This window comes from Rattus norvegicus, chromosome 7, assembly GCF_036323735.1.
Source record: "Rattus norvegicus strain BN/NHsdMcwi chromosome 7, GRCr8, whole genome shotgun sequence".
In the NCBI taxonomy this organism is placed as follows: Eukaryota; Metazoa; Chordata; class Mammalia; order Rodentia; family Muridae; genus Rattus; species Rattus norvegicus.
The window spans coordinates 23,204,425-23,216,461 of NC_086025.1; the positions used below are offsets into that span (position 1 = coordinate 23,204,425).

General features: G+C 44.2%; 2 protein-coding genes across 6 annotated transcripts in view; one reads left to right on the top strand and one right to left on the bottom strand.

Annotated features, from left to right (window-relative positions):
* Window positions 1–12,037, bottom strand: part of Stab2 (stabilin 2) — a 205,696-nt gene that overhangs the window by 67,487 nt on the left and 126,172 nt on the right. For all 5 annotated transcript variants that reach the window (XM_063263071.1, XM_063263072.1, XM_039078516.2 and 2 more), the window contains one exon: window positions 10,838–10,915. In XM_063263071.1, coding sequence (XP_063119141.1) covers window positions 10,838–10,915 — 78 coding nt within the window. The remainder of the gene's footprint in view (window positions 1–10,837; window positions 10,916–12,037) is intronic.
* Adnp2l1 (ADNP homeobox 2 like 1) lies at window positions 88–7,122 on the top strand. The gene is made up of 2 exons (XM_039080501.2): window positions 88–626; window positions 1,534–7,122. Exon 2 carries the CDS (start codon window positions 1,551–1,553, stop codon window positions 4,995–4,997), a length of 3,447 nt encoding a protein of 1,148 aa, XP_038936429.1. The 5' UTR covers window positions 88–626; window positions 1,534–1,550; the 3' UTR covers window positions 4,998–7,122.

A 12,037-nucleotide genomic window follows, 5' to 3' on the forward strand; every position in this document is an offset into this window, starting at 1 on the left:
AGGAAGCGCAAGGCCCTGGGTTCGGTCCCCAGCTCCGAAAAAAAGAACCAAAAAAAAAAAAAAAAAAAAGAGTTAACAGCAGCATATTCCTCTCCTTCCTCATCTCCCAACCAGTCCCTATGTATTCATATTGTCATCTCTCTGGTCCACGTAGCCTAGTACAGCTAACCCTCTGGCCAAGCTAACTAGTTCTGTCTTCTTGTTCTAGAACCTTGTCAAGCAGAAACCCTCAGTGCTGTAACATTTTCTGACTTTCCTCATTCAGTCGTGAGCTGACATTTATTGGGTGTCTAGTATGGCTCAGGATGTGGCAACACTAATCTGTTTGGGGACCGGATCTTGTCCTTGAAGAGCTAAGCATGTGGCAGGAGACGACACAACACAGGCAGCGGGCATAAGTGAAAAACCAACTCCTCGCGGCGGGCGGAAGAGGAAAAGGCGAAGCCCAGGAAGACCCTCAAGCCCTCTTCATGCCATTGGCTGTCTGGTGTGAGTATGCAAATGAGGAGACGTCACTTCCTATAATAGCTGGCCGCCATCTTCTCGCACATGCCAGTGCGGGAAGACAGACGAGTGGTGAGCAGCTCCGACTAGCAAGCTGAGGAGAGGCTTGAGGGCCTCCCAGTGTAAGTGAAGGTTTAGGGGTTCAGGGCGCGAAGTAGGCAGTGTGTGACTGGAGTGTGACTGGAGGCCGGGAAAGGGCTGTGGTGAGAGGTGGTCAGTGTGTGACTGGAGGCCAGGAAGGGCTGTGGCGCGAGGCCCGTGTGTGACTGGAAGGGTGGGGAGAAGGGCCATAGCGCGGAGTCTGAGTGTGACTGGAGGACAGAGAAAGGCTGTGTGGTGTGAGGCCCGTGTGTGACTGACCCCGCCTCCCAGAAGGGCTGTGGTGTGAGTTGGGCCAGAAAGGGCTGTGGCGGGAAGTAGTCAGTATATGACTGACTGGAAGCCGGGAAAGGGCTGTGGCGCGAAAGCTGCGGAAGAGCTGTAGTGAGAAGGTGGTCAATGTCTGACTGGAGGCCCGTGTGTGATTGGAGGCCTGGGAAGGGCCGAGGCCTGTGTTAGGCGTTCAGTGTGTGTGTGACTGGAAGGCGGGGGGTGGGGGGGTAGTACTAGGGCGCTAGGCCTGAATGTTACTGGAAGGGCAGTCAGTGTGTGACTGGAGGCCGGGGAAAGGCTGTGGCCTGAGGAGACTTTTGTGTGATTGGAGGCCAGGCAAAGGACTGTGGTGTGAGGAGGCCCATGTCTGTCTGATTGGAGGCCAGGGAAAGACTAAGGTTCGAGGAGGCAAGTGACTGGAGGGCTGAGGCCTGAAGATGCCCGTGTATTACTGGAGGCCTGGGAAAGACTAGGGTGCCAGGTGGTCAGTGTGTGACTTTAGGCCAGGGAAAGACTAGGGTGTGACTGGAGGCAGGAGAGAGGGATGTGGCACAAGGCAGTCAGTGTGTGACAGGAGGCCCTGGGAAAGGAGGCGGGTACAGGCCAGTTTCCACGGCTGAGAACTTTGTCACTGAGGCAGAGGCTCCCTTATTGCAGGGCAGAACATTTCAAAAATGTTTCAAGTTCCTGTGGAAAATCTGGACCAAATCAGAAGTATGCGGCCATGGGTGAAGAGCGTTCTCCTGAATATTGGACTTGCTGGCTGCAAAGAATTGTTGAAGGACCTTAAAGGCTTTGGCCCAAGTGACAGATACTTTTATAATACATCTTGGCCAGATATTGCTTCAAGGGAACTTGTCAGAAAGAAAGTGAGATACAGAACCAAGCCATACTGCTGTAGCCTCTGCAAATACTCAGCAAATGTGCTTGCTTCTCTCAAAAATCATTTGAATCATTGTCATGAAGATGAGGTGGACCAAGAGCTGCAGATCCAGTGTCCAGATTGCTCATTTGCTTCTCGGCCTGATGTGGTGAGCAGGCACTTCTGGTTGTTCCATGAACCTGCTGGGAAAGTTCACAGCCCAAAGGAGAAAGTTCTGGGAAATGGGAAGTCATTGAAGGGTTATGTAAAACATTTTACTTGTTTAAAATGTAACTTTTCCAACACTTCCTTCTGTAGCATGAAGAAGCATGTGCTGATCACCCATTTTCATTCTTTACTTAATGCCTACATTGGCCTTCAAACTAAAGAAGACCAGCAGCAGCCAAAAGCTGCTATTCTTTCTGGGGTAAACACTCTACCACCTGAAAGATTCTATTGTAAAAAGTGTAGTACCACTATGAGTAGCCAGGAAGAGCTCATGTCCCATATTTTAACATCAGATGTACACAAGAATTTGGAGAATAAGTTGAGGTCTGTGATTTCAGAACACAACAAGAGGACTGGGCTTCTGAAGCAAGTGACCATTGCTCCAAAGCCACAGTCAGGCTTGTCTAGACCACCAAACAGCAGTGCTCTACATACAACTACTTCATCAAAGCCACCTTGGCCCCATCTTACCTTGCCACAGAATACCCCAAGTCTATCCATGGTACAGCCAGTGACTTTGGCCCAACCTGTGACTTCTGCCCATGTACAGCCACGGGTGGGGGTTCCAGGATCTTCCTGGAGTCTCACCCATTCTCTATCTAATACTACTCAGTCCCATGTGGCTTTTGTCTCAAGCCCTCTACCTGTTAGCCAGACCAGCCTCACACTGCAGCCTTCAGTCCCCTCAACTGTCATTTTCTCAGGCAGGGCTTCACCTAATAAGCCTGTAGATGTTCCTGCACTACCTGTGAGTCGGCCACTTGGGCCTGTGAATAAGTCTGTTGGAATGAGCAATATCCCAATGAGTCAAGCCATCCAACCTGGGATTTTACCCTTAACACAGCCCATGGGGTCTACAATTCTACCTTTGGGTCCTCTAGTAAGATCAGTGGGGCCCACAAGCAGACTGACCAGGCCGGATACCCCTTCTTCTGGTCTTTCTGTCAGTAATGGGGTTCTGCAGACCACAACACCAGGAACTATTTCTGTGGGCCAGGTGGTCTCATTGGCAGTCCTTCCTGAAGGTCAGATGACCCCGGCTTCTGTGATTCCTGCACAGACAGCAGCTTCTGGGGTTCTTCCCACTGGCCAAGCAGTCCAGTCCAGGGTTCTTCATATAGGTCAGACTGTCTCATCACAGGTTCTCCCCTCTTGTCAGACAGTGTCTTTTAGGGTTCTCCCTACAGATCATTTGGCACCATCTGGGTTGCTGTCCCGCAAACAGCTGGTGGTCTCGGATGGCTCTGTAAACCAGGGTGTGAGCTCTCGTATTCCTCTGCTTGGTCAGCCTATTACATCAGGAGTCCTTCCTGCAGGTCCACCAGTTAGACCCAGTGTGCTTCAGCTTACACAGTCTGTTGGTCCCAGTCTCCTGCCAGTGAGCCAATCAGTGAGAGCTGAAGTTTCACAGAATACCCTGTTCCTCAAGTCAGGCTCTGGTTTTAGGAAGCTCCTTCCAACAGGAACACAGGTTAATGGGAAGCCCATTTACATGCTGGACCCCATTCCCATCACTCTGCCTATTCCTCAGGGTGCTAGCCTTACGACTATCACTCCGCCCCAGGGGCCCCACAAATTTCTCTCCCCTAGTGTGAGTACACAGAGGTCCAGTGCTCTACCCAGCTTGTCTTCCTCACAGGGGCGGGTAAGCACTGCAGACCAGAATATATTTGTTCGGGTCTCTTCACCTGAGGTCAGACAGGCCAACCAGTGGAAAATCTGCCCAGTTTGCAAGGTGTTCTTTCCGTCTAATGTCTACCAGGCCCACATGGAAGTGGTTCACAGACAAAGTGAGTTTAACTCCAGTGAGAAGCTTGAACCAGTAAAGCTGGCTGTGTGTGCACCGTTTCTGAAATGGACAAGAGAGAAAGCCATGCGCTGCCTCTCCTGCAAATGCTTAGTCTCAGAGGAGGAGTTAATGTACCACTTACTTACACATGGCTTGGGGTGCCTGTTTTGCCCATGTACTTTCCACAACATTCAGGATCTTTTGGAGCATAGCAGAATTAAACACCTTGGGAGGAAGAAGCTGTCTTTGGATTATAGTAACAGGGGCTCCCAATTAAGCCTGGATGCTAATGGCAACCTGTTGGTCCCCCATCTTGATTTCATCATCACTTTGCCAAAAGAGATGATTGGAGAACAGGAGATCTGCCTGGCTATCCTTTCAGGGATATACTCCACATCACTGGTACCCTTGTATGTTAAGGTGAGGTCTCAGGTTAAGGCTGTACCTAAGCTCAGCGAACAAGAGCTGACCTGTCCTCTCTGTTTGAGCATATTCATAATAGCTGATGCCTACGTGTTACATTTGAAGGACAGACACCATATTATGCCAGTGGCCTACACAGGGCTCAGTTCCCCCATCTTCAGGTGTGTCCACTGTCGTGGAGTCTATTCTGGAAACCTGACTATGGCAGCCATCTCTCTTCATTTGCTGTATTGTGAATATGCTCCTAAAGGCAACAGCTCAGACCAAGTTCAGTCTAGTTTTGTTGAGAGCAGGGAGCAACAGTTTGTTAATGGGAAAAAGATTCTTGATTCTACCTGTCCTGTAAAAAGAAAGTGGCCAGATGGCCATTTGGGGGCAGAAGACCATAGGAGGGATAGAGAAGATTCCTTGCATGTACTAAAGGGTAATGCACCCTCAGGTCTAGAAGAAGGGACTAACGCTGTACCTTTGAAGAGACAAAGGAATGAAAGCACAAGTCAGGGACTAGTGGTCAATGATGATTTACTCCAGATCCTAGCATTAGATCCCCAAAAATATAGAGACTGCCATGAGAAAAAAAAGCAGTTTCTTAAAGATTATTTCCATAAGAAACCATATCCTACCAGAAAAGAAGTAGAACTGTTGTCTTTATTCTTGAAAATGGACAAAATTAATGTGGCTTTGTTTTTTGGAACAAGAAGATATATCTGCTTAAAAGCAATAGAAGTCCACAGACCCTCGGTACTTCTAGGTTTTAATATGTCTGAACTTAAAAATGTTAAACACAGACTGAACTTTGAACCACAAAACTCAGTTTAAAGTCCTGGGCAGTAGTCTGTGTTGTACCCTCCTTTGCTCTTTGTATTGTTTTCTGTGGCTTTTCTGGGTGTTGCAGGTGCTCAGGAATACTTGGGTTAAGAAGTAAATATTACTCCAAATGTACTGATCCCTGTAGTTCTGTCTCAGCAGTTATTCCTAAGTCGCCCCTGCAACCTACTATGTGAATTAAGTTTTGGTATTTCCGAACCTTACCATGTGAATTAAGTTTTGGTATTCCATATATTCCTTATTCCTAGGAGCTCCAAATGATAAATAACCTGGCCAACAGATACTTGTCTTTTCATTTTAGGACATTTTTACTTGTTTGTAAATGATTAGTTGAAAATAAGAGCATTGTTTTGGAGTGTTAGAGGCAGCAGCCAAGGGCATAGCAGTGTTTAGAGAAGAGGGCACTGTCATGTATGTGGCTTTCTAAGCACATTTTTAAATATTAACTTCTGTTAGTATTTGCTTACCACATTATAATTTTGATTTATATTTTCAGGTTTGTCCTGAAATCTTAAAAAAAAACACAACTCATAGAAAAACTAAATGTTTCATTATTAAAAATATCTCCATCTCAGGGTCTGATGTGTAGCTCATAATGTTATTTAATAAGTCAAGTATTTGAAGGGGCAGGAATGCATTCCCTTGTGAACTTTATAGTGACAAATCATTTCTCCATTAAAAGCTAATACAATTTTTAAGCACCTTTAGAATAGACTTTAAAAAGACACACAGAGAATTCTTTCTTACTTGAACTGCTCATAAGCAAGTAAGAGGAAAGTGCTATGGACTCATGTATAGAATTCTTGTCCTTGTGTGTGGATCCTTCTTGAGTACAGGTGTCAGGCTTATGATAAAAGGGGTAGATCAGGAACTCTGTCTTCATGGTTGGAGCAACTTAGTAGATGTGTTACAGTTGGGAAGATGGAATTTCCTCTGGCCCAGGTATCCCAGTAATGCCTGAGTAGTTCAGGTATTACAAGGAGTCTGTGTTATTGTGTTACTGTTCTGTGGATGTCAAACCCTCTGTTTTCCACACAATATAAAGCACCAGCACAGAGCATAGTATTGCAGACCAGTCAGCTTAGGTCTGGAATTACTGCTCAGCCCCTACACCCAGCCCTACCCCACACCTCTGGTAAAACAAACAAACAAAAAACCACCAACTAACCGAAAAACCCCCAAATCTACTTTTGATCAAGAGGATGTGCTCAAGAAGAAGGAATACACAGAGGAAGTGTACTTGGTTTTTATTCTGAGGAAGGTGGTAATTTTATCTTTTCCTCATTGGCTGGGGGGTCTGACCTCTGCTAGTCTAAAAGAATGAGTGCATAAGAAAATGGAGGAAGGGGAAAGGAGTTACTGCTCCAAGGAGGAAAGGGTCATTGCTTCAGGCTATCAAATTCTTAGAATAGAAATAGGACCTTTGAGTAAATAAAAGTTTTACTTGAAGTGCGGTGGGGGAGGATTAACTCCTAAACACAAATTGTATAGTATTTGATAGAAAAAAACTCATATTTTATATTTCTTACAAATCCCTCTTTTTTTCTTCTTTTAACATACTCTTTTCTTCAAACTCATTATGGTTTTCTTTTTCTGCTCTATCTTGGAATAAGAAACTGCCATGGGGAGGGAGTAGTACCTGTTTATTAACAGTTGACTCAACTGTCTTGTATTAGGTTCCGAGTATAAAAAATTGTTACATCTGTTTTAGCATGGCTTAAACTGAGTCCACCTTCCTAATCGTAGTTCGCCTGTCAGGAGATTGACCTACCTGCTTTTGAATGTCCATGGAATCATTGCCCTTTGATGTGTGAAGGAGGAGCTTGTCTCCCTTCAGGTGAAGTTCCCAGGGTGTGGGGCTAGAGGAAGTATTACAGTGTTGCTATGTGGATTTTTTAAAATGTAATATTTGCCTGTAATATTTGTAGCATGCATTTAGGCACTTGTGAATCTGCTCTGACTATTGGTACACACTAGTCAATTCTGATAGCTTGTTAAGACTTTTTTGTTATTATTACTATTTTTTTTTTACCTATTTTCAGAGTGTTTACTGTGAATTAAAATTTGTTATACCACTGCCAAAAAATAAAGTTTACTTTGGGACACATTTATTTTACATGTTGTCTGAGGCCGACTTTGTATTACAAAGGCAGAGTTGAATAGCGACAGAGATCAGGAGACCTAGAAATTTGGTATTTGCTATTTGGTTTCTTTGTAGATTGTTTCCAGCATCTAGATTAGAAGAAGACAAACATTTTTGAGTTTTTGGAAGCTTTCTTTCTTGGACCACTTCTTTCCTCCTTGTTACCCTCTTAGGTTTTTATTCTATCTTTTAAATATTTTACTTACTGAACTTCACCCTATATACAAATAAAATGTTCCACATAAACACTCCTAATAGCTCTTACCCTACAACAGCTACATTTGTTCTTCATACAGCTGCAGTAGACCTTTTAGATGCTGTGAAGAAACTGGCTAAAGGGCATCTTTATCTCTTTCAGCCTGGGCTGGATACAATTCTTCACATTAGTCCCCCCTTTCTCCTGTCTCTTCCTTTGATGCTTTCTGTAGCTCCCTTCTACTACTATCTCATTTCTGTACAGCAGTCCTAGAAATGTGACTAGTCACTGTCACCCTAAATCAGTATGCCCACTTCCTCTTGCCAACCCACTGTTTCTCCCTATAACTCAACCCTCCTAGAAATCACATGGTTTTACTTTCAACAATAATTATCTTCCAAGTCTCTTAAAGAATGCAGACAGCAATTGAATGATCGATTGCAGCTTATTAAGACTCCCCCTGCTATGTGACCTGAAGATTCCCTATTTAACAGACCCAGAAGTACCTCCTCTGACAAAGACCCTCCTCAGCAAAAAGCAGCTATAACGATCCTGCCCTACATTTTTATATCCTCTTAGAGTTAGGGATGATAGTTTCCTGCTAAAAGATTAGTTTCCCTTGTGGCCAGACCAAGCAGCTCCAGGATTAAGGGACTATGATGTAGTAGTTTCTACCACATAAGGGTCTGTATCCCATCATATGTAGTATTTTGGCATTTATACAAATGGGTGACAAGATGGCCATGAATAAACACACTCCTACCTGTGCTGGATAGTTCTATGTCAACTTGACAAGCTAAAGTCATTTGATAGGAGGGAATCTCAACTAAGGATGTGCCTCCATAAGCTAGGGTTGGAGTCAGACCTGTAGGGCATTTTCTTAATTAGTGATTGATGGAGCAGGGCCCCTCCCACTGTGGGTGGTGCCATCGCTGGGTTGATGGTCCTGGGTTCTATAAGAAAGGCTGAGCAAGCCAGGGGAAGTAAGTCAGTAAGCAGCACCCCACCATGGCCTCTGCATTAGCTCCTGCCCCCAAGTTCCTGCTGTTTGAGTTCCTGTCCTGACTTCTTTGATGAGGAGCTGTGATGTGGAAACATTATAAGTCAAACTCTTCCCCCCCTACCCCCAGGTTGCTTTTTTTTTTATCATGGTGTTTCATTGCAGCAATAGAAACCCTAACTAAGACACCACCTAAGTCAGACCTAGCCTCTCTTTATTTTAGCCTTCCGTCTCTCTATAACTTCCTTAGTAATATAGCAGAGCTGAAGTGGGGCGGGGCTTTGGATTAGATAGGCATAACAGATTTGAGAGCTGGGAGGAGGTGGTCTGCTAGACCTTGATGGCTTTATGTTCATGTTGCAACAGTATACATTTATGAAGGCCAGACTTTCCAAAAGCTTCTCCTGCTTGAGGAGCTTTTAACTCCACATGGGTACAAAGCGAGCAAAGTACTATCACCTCCATCCCCTGTTGGCTGCATCTTTATATAGCACACAGCGTACACAACCATATATAATGTACTAACAAAGGTGGCGTGATGCCAATTGACGAGAGGAGTTCATGAGGGCGTGACACAATCCAAGGGCTAAGAAGAGAACAATCATGAACTTTTCATGAAAATTCTTCCTTAGCCCAGTTACTTACCTTGGAGTGTTGTCTGATCTTTAGTATCAGGACAATTTAGCACTCACCATTTTAATGTTATAAAAAACAAAAGGGACACCAGTTTGGGGTTGATACTTGGCATTGTGCCTGGAACCTAATGGACCTGCAGAAATTCCAGTTATACATAGAACAAGGTATTGTTCTCATGAGGGACACAGAGATGTGGCCACGCGTCTCCAGGATCTAGTCACTGAAGGGTCTCGGGGAGCAGGCATCGGTATAGGATAATTGATGGTTATGCCAATAAGCTCCATATAGAAAATCCCATGGGGTTTCAAAGGGAGACAGACATCAAGCCAGCATTTACTGAGGGCCCTTCAGTGGCAAGCCTTGAAGTAGAGGGTGCTATTTAATCCTCACCAAAGAAGATAAATGAGACTTGTAGAGATTCTGTATGACTTCCACAAGATAAATAGCTAGTCAAAAGCTCAAACCAAGACTGTCACAGAAGGGTTGGGGTTTAATAACCCATGGTAAGAAGCGCAGAGTTATGGGTTGAGGTATGATCTTACTAAGGAACTTGTGTCCATCTGAAATATGTAAGAAGGGAGAAAAGGTGAGTGTGTATGCATTCGTGTTCACTGAGTCTGGAGCTCAGTATTTCAGATCGGCTGGGTAAAGATTTTTCTGTTACAGACCCATGAAGTTATACCTAGCCTTTTATTTGATACTGGATGTCTGAATTCAGCCCTTCAAGCTTGTGTGACAAGCACTTTACCAACTATGGAGACTTACAAATGACCTCTCTTTTTAACAGAAATAGTTGAATTAAGTCTTTGGAAAATTGAATATATAAATGTTATGTGAGAACAATTTTAATTAAAATACAATTCCCCGGGTTGGGGATTTAGCTCAGTGGTAGAGCGCTTGCCTAGGAAGCGCAGGGCCCTGGGTTCGGTCCCCAGCTCCGAAAAAAAGAACCAAAAAAAAAAAATACAATTCCCCTATATGTTTCCCTAGCCGCCTACTTTCTGAACATTTCCACTGTGCTGAAAATTTCTTTTAAAGTGAAGATCCTAATACAGTGACTAAAAATTATGGGTTAGCTTATAAACCCACTTCCCTTTTTTAAAAAAAGATTTATTTATTTTATGTATATGAGTACACTGTTGGTGTCTTCAGACACACCAGAAGAGGGTGTTGGATTCCATTACAGATGGTTGTGAGCCACCATGTGGTTGCTGGGATTTAAACTTAGGATCCCTTTAACTGCTCAGCCATCTCTGCAGCCTCCATTTCCCATTTTTTTTTTTTTTTTGGTTCTTTTTTTTTCGGAGCTGGGGACCGAACCCAGGGCCTTGCGCTTCCTAGGTAAGCGCTCTACCACTGAGCTAAATCCCCAGCCCCTCCCATTTTTTAATACCTATGAATACTAGTGAATTGGGACTTATGTAAAAATGAAAACCTTATGGCCGTTTTTCTGTGCTTTCTTATTTTTTTTCTCTTAGGCATTTCTGTGCCCTCCCATCCCCCTTTTTATGTTACAATAGTTCAGGGAGGGAAGTGAATAGTGATAACAAATTGCTTTTCCCCTTCTTCTTGAGTTTAGACTTGTGCCTCTAAAAGTGTCTGCGTGTACAAGAGAGAATGTGTATGTAAGGCCACATATGACAGAGGCCCTGCTGCAAATACAGGTTGGGTGAGTTATAGCAAAGTGTGACTGAACGAAGAGAGCCTTCACGAGGGTCTAGAAAAAACAATGAAGCCATCAAACGAGAAGCTCACTGATACCCAGGACAAGTACTCTTTACTTGGCCAAACAGCACTCTATAGCAAGGCATCACAGAGGGGAAACAGCTCTGCCTGTTCAGTAGGGGCATCTTTACCTTGTTGATGATGTGGACCACCCCGTTTGTGGCTGCATTGTCACCATCCACAATGGATGCCCCTTCGATTGTGATGTTCTGCAAGTGCAAACACAGTGGGAAGGTGAGTATGCCCGAGGATTGTATTACCTCTATGGTTTCTACTTTTTGAGTAGCAGTAACCACAGTTTTGGGCCATGAACTCCTTTAAATTGTGGCCTGTTAGGTATCACAAACAGATAGACATACATATATACACACACAAACGAGAAGATGGCTTTCTTCTACATGAGGGGTCTACTCTCATTGTCAAGTCTATTCCACTCCCTTCTAGTCAACTAAAACAACGTATGGGAAATTCACACAAAGCACTGAAGAGAGAAGGTTCTATTAGACTAGTAACATGGACATCAATAAGCCAATGAGATAGCTTGGAGTATCTCGTCCTTAACTACCCTCATAGGGAACCAACTCTTGCCAACACTTTGGTCTTGGACTTCCAGAAGCCTTCAGAACCATGAGGACACCAACTGTCATTAGAGACCCCACCCCACCCCCGGTCTGTGGCACTTTTATTTATTTATTTTTAAAAAAACAGGGATCACAGCAAATTAATTTAGACAGTGCCTGTTTACCAATCAAGAGCAACTGAGCTCCAATCTTTCTGGTTTCCTCTTTTGTCCCCACTGGGACCTGTTTGCAATCCTCCTGGATCTTAGGGAGCAGGGATTCTTGTCTAACCATGAGCATGGACTGTCCGTGTACAGAGGCTGTGGAAACACACCAGCCCATCTGCCATCTCTCTTTTTGTTAAAACGGGATATTTTTCATTGTATTAGACATGGGGATGAAATTAGAAAAAAATGTGTTTGATGGTTATCTCCTCTAGGTCAAAGCCTTGAATGATCCATTTTGGGACCAACATAGCTTGTGACATGCCAGGGTGGACGCTACTGTAGCTAAGAGAATGGATGGTTTGGGACACCAACGGATGAGCCGGATTGCAGTAATTGCACGATAGAGTACACACAAAGTCGTGTTGTAAATTAAAAAGAAAACTAATGATCCCTGCCTGTTGTGTTCAATACTTTGTATACACTATGCAGTGACCTAGATAGTATACTTAGGCTTTTCGTCATCTGAATCAATTATTTCTTCCTAGGATGACAGCATTCGAGTCCTCTCCTCCAGCTATTTGATTGATTCATCTGGGAGCACTGG